The sequence below is a fragment of the Planococcus citri genome, chromosome 3 (genome assembly GCF_950023065.1).
Source record: "Planococcus citri chromosome 3, ihPlaCitr1.1, whole genome shotgun sequence".
Taxonomy (NCBI): Eukaryota; Metazoa; Arthropoda; class Insecta; order Hemiptera; family Pseudococcidae; genus Planococcus; species Planococcus citri.
This window is the reverse complement of record NC_088679.1, coordinates 73,475,445-73,490,474: the sequence shown is the minus strand read 5'-3', so window position 1 is coordinate 73,490,474 and position 15,030 is coordinate 73,475,445. Positions and strand designations below refer to the sequence as shown.

The following is a 15,030-nucleotide window of genomic DNA, read 5'->3' as shown; positions in this document are numbered from 1 at the left end:
GGAAGAGTTTGCACGCGTACTGAATATCTTTAGAAGAGTTCTATGTACTATACGAAAGCACGAGGTATGAAGGAACTCGAGGTGGAGACGAACGAACACTACTGCAAGAAGGTATATTGAAAAAGCAATAATGAACAAGCAGTTTTACCTTTCATTTAATCCCATTGTTATAAGATTTCACGTATTGCGATGGTGGTTTTTTTCCCTTACGGTTCGCCTCACCTCTTCTTTTAAGAAGGGTATTTTTTTTTTCATCTGGATTTGAAATCCAGTTTAATTTTAATCTCTTAATGCCATTAGAAATCGTTTTGCCATTCCATAATTTATATTTGATTACCATCGTTTAACGTTAATAGGTATCTTTTAATCATACTTAAATTTTACGACGGCTATTTGCCATTGCCATTGGCATTGCCATCGTTGTGAGGCCAATTTTACATTACGTCTTTGAGAAATTATACATATTTAAATATTGACGTTAGCTGTTTTTATGTCTGTGTTACTTGTATTTTTTTTGTTGATTTTTTTCTGGTTTTCTTATTGGTGTGTTGTGTTTGTTTATGACAGGACCGGCGATTGAAGTCAAAGCTGTTTTGAATGGTACTGCGTCTTTACCGTGCAATATAAAGCCGCAGTCGAATAATGATTCTGTTATATTGGTCGTCTGGTATAGAAACGAGCTGAAACCTATTTACAGGTTGGTATAAAATTTGGTATTTTTGTTAGTATTTTGATGGTTTGGTATTCGTACGTATCAGAAAATTGGACATAGCTATACGAGTACATACATTTGTATTTGTACATCATGGCCTGTCCAGATATCTGCATATTTATTTTATCTACTTGATAGATGGAAATTGTGAGTAATCGTATCGTAAAAATTCAGCTTACCTACCTACCCACCCACCCACCCACCCCCTCAACTGTTTCCATTGTGGTTAAACTTTTAGTTGATTATGCGGTTAGTGCTCATATTTTGGCGATTGTTTCTGCAGCAGTCTGAAGATGTACCAACAAGGAAAATATCCAATCTCATAACAATTTTTGAGCCGAATAAAGCTAGATCGATAGAGCATACTATATCACCAGCCAAAATTTCAGTTGCTGAAGTACACTTTTCGATTACACTGGGCAACAGCAAATAGGTAAAAGTTGGAGTTGTAAACGAGCTTAATTGATAGCTTTTAGACTCTGAAACAAAAAACAGAGTGAGTTTTTTAAATTTCAGATGGTTTTGTGATCAGGAGAGGTGACCAAAGTTGCGAAAATGATTGGTTTTGCACAACTTCAAAAATTTATTGCGACATCCGTATTGTTTTGTGAAAAAAAACCAAGGTCACTTTCGGATTCTACGAACTTTTTTAAGTAAACTAATTTCGTCGATTTTTGATTTTCGAAGTTTCAGGCGCATATGGAAGATTTTTGATTGTAGTATTTGATTTGAAAGTGTAAAAAAATTTGCTCCAGTACAGTAATCGGTCTTGGGATAAAATTTGGCATATTTTTAGGGTCGCTTCACCCAAAGGGAACTGTATTAAAATCGTCGTCGTCGTCGTAGTCGCGCTCCTTTACGGGAGATAGCGTATATGTCCATCTATATTAACCGGTATCTAGCGTATCTGATCGTTTCTTTCAGGGTCTTACAGGGAGAGTTGGCTGGTGAGTTTGTTGTTAACAGCTCCGATCGTTTCCTCCCTCTCGTCGATCTTCCTTGGATTTTCCCCTGTACCGCTAGCATGAAAATACCGTTTTCTCGTATTTTATGAGCTAAATACTTTAGCTTTCTAGTTTTGATATCTTCGACTACGACTTTCCGCTCCTCTCCTATTCTTGCTAATACTTCCTTGTTGGTAATGAAGTCCTTCCATGAGATTCGAAGTAGCCTTCGATAGCACCACATCTCGAAAGCGGATACTTTGTTTTCGCATTCTGCACTCATGGTCCATGTTTCGCAGGAATATTTCAGAACAGTCCATACGTAGCATCGCATAATTCTCTTCCTCAGATCTATACTCATCGTTCGATTTCCCAGCACATTGGCAAGGTTGTTGAAAGCGGTTTTTGCCATTCCAATCCGTGATTTAATTTCTTTATTACAAAGGTCAGTCAACATATAAGTTTCCCTCGTTCAGAAAAGGTTTTATTTAAAAAGATATCGAAAAAGTAATTACACCACGTGAAAGAGCGAAGATTAAACTTAAATTTCAATATAACTACCACCCATATCGATACACTTCTGCCAACGCACAGGCAATTCTTCAATAGTGTTCCGCCAGACATCGGGTCCGAGTTCCGTCAGCCAATTTCTTACCCAAGCTTCTACATCCGCGTCCGTCGAAAACTGAAGCCCCGCCATCGCTTTCTTCAACAAACCAAAGATTTTGTAATCCGATGGGGCAAGATCTGGGCTATAAGGCGGTTGGCTAAGCAATTCCCATTCGAAAGTCTCTAGCATGCCTTGAGAAATTGCCGCAGTGTGGGGTCGAGCATTGTCTTCATGGAAGAGCACTTTTTTCGAGAGCAAACCCGGTCTTTTTCGTTTTATTCGTTGGTGTAACCGCATGAGAGTGTCCACATGATGAGCAGCATTTATGGTTTCACCTTTTGGTGTAAATTCAATGAGAAGTGGGCCTCGAACATCGAAATAAAGCGTCAACATCACCTTACCGGCGCTGATGGAACGATTCACCTTGGTGCAGCGGGGCGAGCCGAAGTGCTTCCATGACGACGATTGACGCTTATTTTTGGGCGTATAATGATGAACCCAGCTTTCATCGCCCGTTACTAGTCTTTCTAGGAACTGGATTTTACTTTTCTTCCACAATCGCAGGTTTTTTTCGCAAATGGCGACACGAACGGCGCGGTTATCTGTGGTAAGATTTCGTGGAATCCAGCGCGCGCAAATTTTTCGGTACCTCAATTTGGTCTTTATCATTGTATGAACTGTACCGTGCGACACATTACACTTATCTGCGATATCATCAATGCTCCGATTACGATTACCACGAATTATATTATCGATTTTAACCTTCAATTTGCCTGTAGACACTTTAGTCGGAGCGCCGGGTCTCGGAAGGTCGGTTAGAGAGGAGCGGCCACCATCGAACTCTCGGCACCACTTACGTACACTTTGAATACTCACGGTTTTTTCTTTAAATTGGATCAGCAGACGCCTGTAGATCTCTATTGCACTACATTTTTCCGCTCTTAAAAATTTTATAGTGGTCCGTTGGGCCACACGAACATCGGACACGCGTTCAACTTTCACTGACATCTTTACACAACCATAAAATCGGAAAAACTGAACCGATCAGTATGAAACTTGCAGGTATTGTACGTCAAGGTTGTGGCAGTGTTGCCCCAAAATTTCAAGTTCCTAGGTGTTTCCCTTCCTAATTTTCTGAACGAGGGAAACTTATATGTTGACTGACCTTTGTATCTCTGCCATCATTGTCTATCAGCGCTCCAAGGTATCTGAATTGGTTTACATTTTCAATTTCTTGTGATCCGATGTTGATTTTGACCACTTTATCATCTCCTTTTGTAAATCTCATCACCTTGGTCTTGCCTGCATTTATTTTCATTCCGTATTTTAATCCTGCACTGTTAATTCGGTCGATCATTTTCTGCATCTCTGTTTCTGTCCCAGCAAGGATCACTTTGTCATCTGCATAGCTTATTTCGTTTATTCTCTTGCGTGTTGATCTTGAATCCCATTCGTTCGATTCGCGCTTCCCTCATTATTTCTTCTGCATACACATTAAACAATCTGGGTGAGAGGGGGCATCCTTGCCTCACACCTCTCTTTATTCCACATCCGTTCTCTGAGTACCCAGTTCCAATCTTGATGTTAGCGCTTTGCTCCCAGTACAGGTTCTTGATTATTTGCAGGTCTTTGTCATCGACATTGTATTTTTTCAGGATCTCCAACATCTTCTCATGGTTGACACGATCAAATGCTTTTTCATAATCGACGAAGCAAGCAATAATTTCCCTATTTGCATTCAGTGCTCTTTGAATGATCACTTTCAGCAGGGCAATTGCATCTCTCGTCCCTTTTTTCGCTACAAAGCCATATTGTGTTTCACTTAGATTTTCATCTATCTTCTTTTCAATTCTGGCATTTATGATGGAGAGTAGTAGCTTCAGTGAGTGGCTCATCAGTGCAATAGTTCTATATTCAGAGCATTTTTGCGAGTTGTTCTTTTTTGGTATTGGTACGAAGTTTACTGCTTTGAAGTCCTTAGGTAGCGTGCCTTCATCATATATTTTGTTTATTATCTTCAGCAGCTCTTTTTCATACTCTGGTGTTAGATGTTTAATCAAGTCTGCTGGTATGAGATCTTCCCCCACTGCTTTGTGGTTTCTGGCTCGCTTCACCGCATTCCTCAGCTCCCACATTTCAATTCGTGGTGCCTCTTCTGTGGATGAAACTTCAATTTGAGCCGGACGTGTATCATCTCCATACAATTCTTGTATGTAGCTGATCCAGACCTCTTCAGTTTCTTGATTGTTGACACAGTATTTTCCGTCTTTTCCTCGCATATATGCTATTCCGCTTCTCCTTTTCTTGTGGGCGGCCATCATCTGCTTCACTTTGGTATGCATTTCTCTAGAGTTGTGCCTTTTCTCCAGCTCTTCTATTTCTTGGCACTTCTCCTCATACCACTTGTTTTTGGCCATTCTGCACATTCCCATGATCTGATTATTTATCACTGTGTATTCGTTACTTGGTCTGTTTTCTTTTCTTCGTTCTTCCATCAGATCCAGTATCTCTTGAGTCATCCATGGTTTGTGTTTTCTTCTTCCTTTGAATGGAATAGACTTTTCTGCTGCTATTTTAACTTTTCGCTTCCATGTTTGCCACTTCTCCTCGATACCTTGTTCTTCTTCCAACTTGTCTTCCTTTTGCTTTTCCAGTTCTTCTTGGAATTTCTTTTGTACTTCTTTTGATTTGATTTTTGCAATGTCAAGTTGTCGGTATCGTTTTTGGCTCTTCTTCTGGCTCTTCAAGACTAGCTGGCATTTTGCAGCCAATAGTTTATGGTCAGAGTTGCAGTCAGCACCAGGATATGTGTGGCAGTTCTTCACTGTGTTCTTGAATCTTCCTTTTACAAGTATGTAGTCTATCTGGTTTCTGGCTCGATCTCCAGGACTGACCCACGTGTATAATCTTCTTGCATGTTGCTTGAACCAGGTATTGCATATTATTAGATCGTGTCTTTCTGCAAACTCTACGAGCATTTCACCTCTTTCATTCTGCTCTCCAAGTGTGTATCTCCCTGCAACTTGGCTGCCATGATCCTTCCCAACTTTGGCATTGAAGTCTCCCATCAAAAACACAACATCATTGTTTTTTGAGCAGCTCATCACTTCTTCTAGGTCGTTGTAGAAGTTGTTGATTTCGGTTGTACTGCTTTCTGCTGTTGGCGCATACACTTGAATTATCACAATCGGTTTTGGCTTAACCTCCAATCTCACGAGTAGTATCCTCTCTGATTTTGGAATTATGGCACTGATTTTATCGCTGATTCTGGTATGTATTAATATACCCACACCTTGTTCGTGTGTGTCTTTTCCAGCGTAGATCATTTCATATTCTTCATCTACCCGGTTTCTACCATTTCCAGTCCATCGGGTCTCACTTATTCCTAACACGTCGATTTGCAACCTCCTGGCTTCTTTAATTACGTTAGCAAGTTGTCCAATTTTATACAAAGTGCATACATTCCAGGTTGCGACGTTGATGTTGTTCCGCCTTGTTTTGACTCCGCGTATTCTTAGCACCCTATCCGGCTGCCTTGGCGGATGAGGATCAGCCTGACGGAGACTTAGGGCCGTTGCTAAATTGATGTCCATATAATTCTAGGGAAATATAATGGTGTTGGTTTCCCGTTGCCTTCCACCATGATTTTCTGTTGGGGTTTACTCCCTTAGCCGAATTTGCCAGTTTTTAGGCGCTGGTATTCGCCTACTCACTCTGAAGCTCTTACACTTCCCTGGGGCTGGAACGAGTGAGTTGTTGGTGTTCTGCAGATCTTATGCATTCTTGATCATAATCCGTATTTAAGTAGAGGCTTGGCCTTCGACTTGCCACTCCTCTCCGTCGTTCCACCAACTGGAGAATTCTGCTTTAGCCATGTTTATCGATTCCGAGTCCATCGAACAGCAACATGTTACCACTCCGCACGTAGTGTTGGGCAAATTCGCGAATATTCTTTTTTTGCTTGCGCATGCGCAAGAATATGCGCATATTCTTGCGCAAATTCCGCAGATTCTTTTCAAAAAATTAGAACATTATTGCTTAGTTTAGAGATAATCGGAAACTTTCCAAATTTCCATTGAAAAGGTTTCAAATTATTGAGGAAAATTGGAAATTTATAAAGAAAAGTTGATTTAAAACTTGTAAATTGTAGAAAAATCTTCAATTTTTTTGAAAAAAGTCATGATTTTTATTTTTTTGAGAGAATATTCTCCAAGCATTTGAGAATATTCGCGAATATTCGCGAATATTCTCAGATTATGCGCATTGAGAATATTCTCAGGCCAACACTATCCGCACGACGTGGACGCGCAGAATACCCCTGGTGTTGTCTTCGCCTTCTCATCTGTCCTGGGGGACTGGCTCCTCTTGATGATCCGAGCTACTACCTAGAGACTACCTCTAGCGACAACAACCTGTGCCCTCGCGGAGCATTAAAATCACCATGTCTAAAAAATTTTCACGTAGGCAGTTACCTACGAATGATTTTATTCAGTTGAAGAAAATTCTACTTCGTTTTAATAAAAGTAGTTAGTAGGTACATTCTACTTCATAAAGTTTGAAAAAGATCAAGAAATGAGAAATCAACTTCAAGTTGATCTTAAAAAGAAAACTTAAACCAATGAAACCATCAACCTATATCGTGAAAGCAAAAATGCAAAAACTATCATGCAATCAGCGAATAGCTGAAGGCTGCGCGTGGGTAAGAATTATTCAACTTTGAATTGCAATTGCTCAAAATTTTTTAAAGTCATCATACAAGAAAATCTGTCCGTAAAAAGAATGTAAAAATCTCTACATATTTCTGTACGAAACTGGAAAAAGATATACCATCGATAGGAAATTTAATCTTCGTTAATTTATGTCCAGACAAAAATTTTCCCAAACCCCTTCTGTTTCACGAAAAATTTGCAATTACAAATTCCCATTACTTTTCTTTGAAACAAATTGCAATATTTTGATTTACTCGTAATTGAATAAATTATATGAAACAGTCGATATTTTGATGATATCGATAAAATTGCATCTCCTACTAATTAATGAAAGTACTCGTAGGTAGGTAGGTATACCTTGAAAAAAAACAAACGCAAAAACTATTTATCTTGCAATCAGCATCAGCCCTCCTCATTCTGTTTATTAAGTACTGGCAAACAACTAAAATTTTTTGTTCCCCTCTCCAAAATCAATTTATCTAATATCTTGTAGGTACCTAATTGTTTTCTGAAAAAAATTCTATCACTTTGTTACACTACCTACAAAAAATTCCCGAAAAAATGAAGGATTTTTTTATCCAAATCAGGGAAACCCTTTAGGAAGGTCCCCCAGACCTCGCTTGTTTGACTTGTATTAATAGATAAAGTATGATTTTACAGCACATATAAGTGATTTCATCTCACCCTAGGGAGCTGGAGCCTCCAACTACAGTATATTATTTGAGGGGTAAACGAAGGTAATTTTATGAGTTTTGATCCGACTGATTTTCAACTTTGTATGCAGGTGAAGGTCCTAGAGATGAATTTTGCGTAGAATTTTTTTTTTCAATTTCAAACTAAACATTCGTAAATACTGTGCAATCAGTGCAGCCACACGAGTGCAGAATGAATTTCGGCTTTCCAACTCCATTTGATGAAATTTTGTGAGAATTTCGAGTTTCAAAAATCTGCTGGAGGCTCCAGAACTGCTCAAAACCGTTTGAAACAGTTTCCAATCGATTTGACAGGTCCCAGGTCGAAAATAGAATAAATCCCAAATTTCAGCTTATTCTAGGTCAATTTGGTAAAATTTTGATTTTTTCTCCCATTTTGGCCAAAATTTGATTTTTAAAAATTCACCAAAAATCGAAAAAGGCACTTTAAAACTTGAAATTTTGACAGGTGATGAATTTTTGCCTGCTCTTTCGATCTACCTTTGTACAGTTTAAAAAATTCCGTGTAAGTCCTACTCTCTAAATTTGAAACAGTGAAATTTCACTGCTTAGCAGTCACGACATTTTGGCTTCTTAAAAGCAGTAGTTTTTTACTGCAAAACAGTGAAAAATCAATACTGAATTGGTCACTAAAAATCATTTTTACTGATCAATTCAGTAAATTTTTTACTGTTTTGCAGTAAAAAACTACTGCTTTTAAGAAGCCAAAATGTCGTGACTGCTAAGCAGTGAAATTTCACTGTTTCAAATTCAGAGAGTATGTTGGAACGCAAAATCCTCGATTTCGGCTGACCTGTCAATCAAAATGGCCGCCATTTTGTAAGTAGGGCCACTTTTTTTGAGGACAAGGGCTAGAAATGTTCCTTAGGACTTCCCCTTTAAGAAAAAAGTTGTCCCGGAGAATCGGCAGGGAGGTGCAGGTGATCCTTATGCGGGCCCCCCGACTATAAGTCAATTGGAAATGGTTTCATATGATTTCGAGCAGTTCTAGAGCCTCTAGGTGATTTTCGAAACTTGAAATTTCCACAACATTTTTTCAAGTGAAGTTACAAACCCGAAATGTATTCTGCTCTTCAATTTCGACTAGTCGAGCCAACTGGAGGTAGTCTAAGTCGATTTCAAGCCTGAAGTAACTTTTTGGAAATTCCATTTTTGTTTTAAAAATGCATGCCATGAAATCTATCCGAGGTTGTTGAAGGCCTGTTTTTAGGTCTCTTCCATCCTCATTTGAAACAGTTCCTAAATATTTGAATTCAGTGACGTTCTCAATTTCTTCATTATTAATCAAAAATATTAATTTTTTGCTGCTTATAGCTATTTGATTAAAGCTCATTTTGTAGCTAGAATGAGCAAAATGGGCACTTAATTTTGAATTTGGTTGCAAACAAGAGATGGGCATTGGGCAAGTTCATTTTTTTTTTGAAAAATTTCAAAGATGAACATTTTTTAAAAACTCAAGTAGTTGATCATTAATTTATTGGATGAGGTTAGCGATCCAAGTACGAGTACATAATTCGAGTTTTCTTCCTGGTGTAGAAAACATCAATTTTCGCATTACTTTTGGGATAGAAATTTTAAAAAATGATATTTGATATTTCAAAAATCCCGTACCTGCAAAAGTTGAACTCATTAAAGTAACGATTTCACTCGAGTACCTCCACATTCCCTTCAAGTTCTGACGACGATCGGTAGAGACATACAGTTGTTTTCACCAACTCATGCCAAGTGTGGGTGAATTTCTACTTTGACCGATTTTTATTGTTTACAATTGTCTATCTGGAATGTACCTACTAAATATCTCTGAAAAATGGGTTGAAAAATATAAGCGGTGGAAAATGGTGCCACGTGTTCAGTAATAGATAATTTTTTAAAATTTTGACCAAAAAAAGTTCTCCAACTGCAACATTATATACAAATATTGTGCGAAAACAGAGATGAGTTGTTTTTTCATTCATCACCACGAGAACATCGTTCATGATTTCGAAAAAACGTATCATTTTGGATGAAAGCCTCATCCTACCAAAAAAAAAAACTTTCCCAAGTAAAAATTAAACTGGTTCCCTTTTTTTTTTTTTTAGTTTTTCACATGTAAGGTACCTACTTACAGGTGGTGGTTGATGAAATTGAACTCGTAAATGGACGCCCACGTTGCTTTAGGGTAACCCCCGTCCCCTCATTTCATCGAAAACAGGTATAAACGGCAGAAGTGTAAAAACAAAAGGAGTTCTTCGTAGAATTTTAAGTAACAACTTACTCTTTTTGAAATGTTGTCTTATAAACATAAAACTTACGTTCGGATGAGCAGTCGTTTGATTTCTTAGGGCATAGTGTCATCAATGGAATATTTCGGTCGTCTCAGAAAAAATATGCAATTTGAGTTTCTGAACAAACAAATTCAAAAAATCCATACCTGGTTTGGCCGATGTGGGGTGGATGAAGGAAATTAGCTACATTCATCATCAGTTTGATGGCACGTCTTTTGAACCATTAAAAATTCCGTTCAGGAAAAATTAAAGCTTCTTAATTTGTGTGACTTACCTATTTCAATAAAATTGTCCGGATTTAGTTTTTTGGTCACGAGTTTTGCAAACTTTCATCAAAATGAGAAAAAAAATTGAGTGAATTTTGAAAATTTGGTCAAAATGGTTGCGATGAAAGTGTGTACCTATTCTTTTTTTTATGAAGGAATTGCTGATGAATGTCGCTCAAAATAATTTTCAGCTCAGGAAATGCCTTTGCCTGGGGAGATATGAGTCCTGAAAGATGCGACGTTTTCTAAAAAAACATGACTTTTTCGCTCTAGCTTTTATACCCAAACTAATTTGGGAAAAAACGTCCCTGTTCCAAAAAATAATATTTGAAATTCAGTGTTGACCTATAATGGTGAGTGCTATCGAAATCCGAGACCAATTTTTAAGAGTTCTACTGAGAAATTGAATATTTTGAAAATCGCTTAAGTGCCTATTTTTTGTTAAATCTGTGTTGTGAGAATTTTTTGTTCTCAAATAGGTACTCGTACTTCGCATTAATTAAGCCAAAACATCGAAATATATTATTTTTGATACGTATCAGAGAAATATTTTGGAAAAAGTGGTGCCAAATTTTTAATCATTACCTGCTAATTTAAAAAATGTGAACAAATTTGTCAATTTTATCAATTTTTTGAATAAGCAACAGAGACCAAAAAATTGTCACCATTGCATTTCAAAATTTTTCCCCAGCTTCAGAACTGATATTTTTCCAATTTTTAATACAATTAGGTAATACAATATTTTTTGAGAATAAAATTCAAACACCAACAATAGCATTTACCCAAAAATAAGCGATTTGAAAACTTTCAACAACTCAGTAGAACCCTTTACCCTAAAATCGGACTTCAGTTGGATTTTAATTGCAATGATCTAGGTCAGCGCAGAATCTTAAATAGCATCTTTTCGAATAGGGTCATTTTTCTTTAAACAGGTTGGGTAGGAGCTAGAGCGAAAAAACCGCGATTTTTTTTTTGAAAATGTCTCCTCTTTAAGGACCCATAATCTTATACCCAGAAAGGCACTTCCAAAGCTAAAAAATTTTCTGAGTGACTTTCAACTAAAAATGAAAAAGTCCACAGAATTTGCTCAAAATCCTCTGACTTTCTTTGTTAACGCGATCCACTCCAAAAAGTACGGTAATAAGAAGGTAGGTACTAGTAACTTAAAAAGTACGGTAATAAGAAGGTAGGTACTAGTAACTTAACACGATTTTTTCCTTCGTGAACTTTTTCATTTTCAGGTGTTCAGTAAGTTACCTATTGGAAATTTCTGATCAAGAAGGATGAAGGAATGAGTTAAAAATTTGATCTTCTATTCGCTTATACCAAAAATTTTCCATGAATATTTTACTCTACATTCTACAAGTACAATAAATGTTGACTAGATACTGAACTCATGCGAGACATTGGCGTAAATGTAATGTCTTGGGCACCTGTATGTAGTTTGGACGAGTAAGTATCGGTTCGATCATACGAGTACATTGTATTCTGCGAGTCGAATCGCGTGAAATTTCTCGCCAAATTCTCGTGTCAATATTACGATTAGTTCTAAAGGTTTATTTGTCTTCTTCGTGCACGTGTGCGTCTTACGAGTACTATAGTATGTGCAGACGAGAATTTTGGTAAATTTTTAAATGTATTCGACACGCTTTCGAGAATCCACTTGGAAAAGAAACTCGAACGAGTGTTTTGTTTCGAAAATAAACGCGCCTGAGAATGAATTTCATTAAAATTTGATCGAGTTGGTGAAATTGATACTTACGATTGTCGATGGTCTCGATGTCGGAGACACAGATCGATGCATAAAAACTGAAAAAAATTTACTTACTTCATTTAATGTTCCTGACCAATGCAGTGACGAGAACGTGCCCCAATATTCTTTTCGGAGGAACTCTTTTTTCTTTTATTACTCGAGTGTTTTTTTTTGTTCGTTTATTAAGAAATTGTTTCTGGAAATAATCTCCGAAAAATCAATCGTATAGTAAGACGAATCAGTAGAAAGTGAAAAAATGAATTTTTGAACTATATTGTTGGTACCTACTTACAAGCGAATAAATTGGTCAAGAACTACTTATGCTGAGCCTAAAATGATGTGCTATTTGCTGACAAGAGCAATTGGTAGAGTTTTAGGAGAAAAGCATGGAAAGATGAAGTCGAGATCGAAATCTAGTTTTCACCAACGCGATACAAAGCAAATACACATTAGTAAAATTGTTTTTTGGCAATTCGAGAAGCTTGATCTTTTCAGAACAAAAATATTACAAATATCTTTAAGATGTCTTAATTTGTGGTTTTTTTATTTTTAAAAATGGAACGAAAAATCAATTGAAAAAATTACTTTACTTGAGTGGTTCCTTGTGTACGTGAATGATTATAGCGGTGATTGTCTATAGAATTTTGTGCGACGCTTCTGTTTGAATTTCGATTAATCCAAAAGCATTGTAAAAATATTTATAATTCTTTCCACGCAGGTAATTTTCCACCACTACCGATATAGTTCTCTCTTAGGTACTTACCAATACCCGATAAATAATAAAATGCAATTCAGCGACAAGTATCATTAATACACTCTATAATGCTACTAAACCCCTTTTAATAAACATTTATTATGTAATTAATAACCACGCACGCCTTTTTAAACCCGATACGTTCGTATATACGAGTAGTAGGGTAGAGAAATACCTGTCACATAAGCCCATTACACACGTGGCAAGTTGGCAACATAGGTAATGTATTAAGTGGCGTTGAATGCTCGCGAGAGTTACCCCCTTATTCTCGCCATTTCTCTCTCTCTCTCTCACATACTTTCACACAGCTCCACGTTCATATTCTCGTCTACTACATACGTATATCTATATAAAACCCTCTTAAAATATGCTTCTCGTAGCCACCATTACGTAATGTGCGAATGTACGGGTAATATATCTAGGTGTATTTGTGTGTAGAATGTTTCGTAGTATACTTTTGTGTACATAGGTACCTATTCGTAGATGTCCTAAACTAAAACCACTATATGGGCCTACGCATTTTGGAGCGAAATAAATTCAAATTATTTGCTCGCGGTTCGTATGTATGTATTGCTGGTGTATTTGATCCCATATCACATACATCCTACGCATTCATAAGGTTCTCGGTGTTGAATGATACGAGAGGTGGGACTCTGAAGCTGGTCTTGATGGTAACAGAGTATGGTCAAATTGTCAATACGATGATGAAAACTGCAGGAGCTAATTGCTTGAAATGAGGGTCCGAAAGTCTCCCCATCGAAGAACGTTTTATAATCAGAAGTATGACATAATTTCTGGAACTTTGATTTTGAGGGTTAGACATGATTCTAGAGAAATTTGATGATTTTTTCCAGGTTCTCAAAAAATCAGACATTGAAATGTCTACTCAAGTGTTGGATCATGTTTTTTTTTTCAAAGTTTTCAAAATCACCTGGCATATAATATTTGATAAGGTATCCGATAATTTTTCGTCGACATTTCAAATGTAGATGTTTTAAAAATTTCAAGACACTTTCTTATGCCTCCAATAACATATATTTTATTGATTGAAATGAGCAAGTGACTATTTAAAAAATGGGCCAACATCAAAATTGAAGCAAATAAACCAATAGGTAATCATGCAAAGACTGTATAGTCCAAAATGTTCTGAATTATTTCCTGGAAACAAATTTTCAACCTAACTATCTGCGTAATCGCATTACCAAGAGTTTGATAAAAAAAAAAACTTACCACTCATTAACTTTAAGTACCTAAGAATAGTGTTAACGTTATATTCTATGAATTTCGTTAGTTTTTTTCTGAGTAAGGTGTACAGTTGATAGAAATTGATCAGTTTACGTACCTAATTTTGACCTTTTGGATAAAAAATATGTTTTTTTGAAATCTTCGGAATTTTTAAAAAGAAATCTACCAAAAAAATAAGCCCAGTAGAAAAAATTGTATTTGCAGTATAATTTTTTCAGACTTTTCTTTTCAACAATTAGGTACTCGACAAAGATATCATTTTTCAACTTTTTAAGCTAGTTTTTGGCTGAATGGCTGTTTCTCTTCGCTTTTTGGGTCAAATACCAAAACTAAAAAAAAACGCGATAATATTTCAGTTCTTTAGTTGTCAAAGCGCCGACCAACTGCCCCATGATTTTCGACTCGAGGGCTGAAAAGAATCCCAATCGTTGATGACTTGGTCGATATACTATCGCTGTGTGGTTCTCGCCAGACCTTCTATAAACTTCTGAAATTTCCAGAACTGTAGTATTAGCATAGATATGAACATTATAAAAAAAAAATGAAAATATTGTTTTACCGATTTTGGCCTTCCAAATTAGATTCCAATGATCAAAAATGCCGTCATTCTTGTTTATTTGGCTTTTTCACAACTCTTGAGCATAATGTGTTTTCATTTGCCAATCCAGAAATAAATGTTGAATGGGATCTGCGCCAGGAGGAACTGTTGGTGGTCTTTTTCATCCAGTTTACTTTTTCAAGATTAATAAAAAAATCATTTTTTTCTTTCCAATTTGAACCTACTTACATGAATGTTCGGTGGGTTCTACGCTGGAAGGAATTGAGAGCAATTTCTTCCACCTTGTTTGATTTTTCAAGATGTGTGAATTTTTTATTTCGTTTTCCAACCTGTAAAAAAAACGTTCAGCGGGTTCTGCGCCAGGAGGAAAATACAAATCGTCTTTTCGCGAAGATCACTTTTCATGAATGAAGTTGAAAAAATATTTTCCCCTCTTTGCTAATCCACAAGTGAAATTCAAGTGAGTTCTGCGCCAGCAAGAATTAGGAATTATCTCTTCCT

General features: G+C 36.8%; 1 protein-coding gene across 1 annotated transcript in view; it reads left to right on the top strand.

Annotated features, from left to right (window-relative positions):
• side-VI (sidestep VI) overlaps nucleotides 1-15,030 on the top strand; it is a 464,426-nt gene that overhangs the window by 112,014 nt on the left and 337,382 nt on the right. The window contains exon 2 of the mRNA XM_065354946.1: nucleotides 568-697. Coding sequence (XP_065211018.1) covers nucleotides 568-697 — 130 coding nt within the window. The remainder of the gene's footprint in view (nucleotides 1-567; nucleotides 698-15,030) is intronic.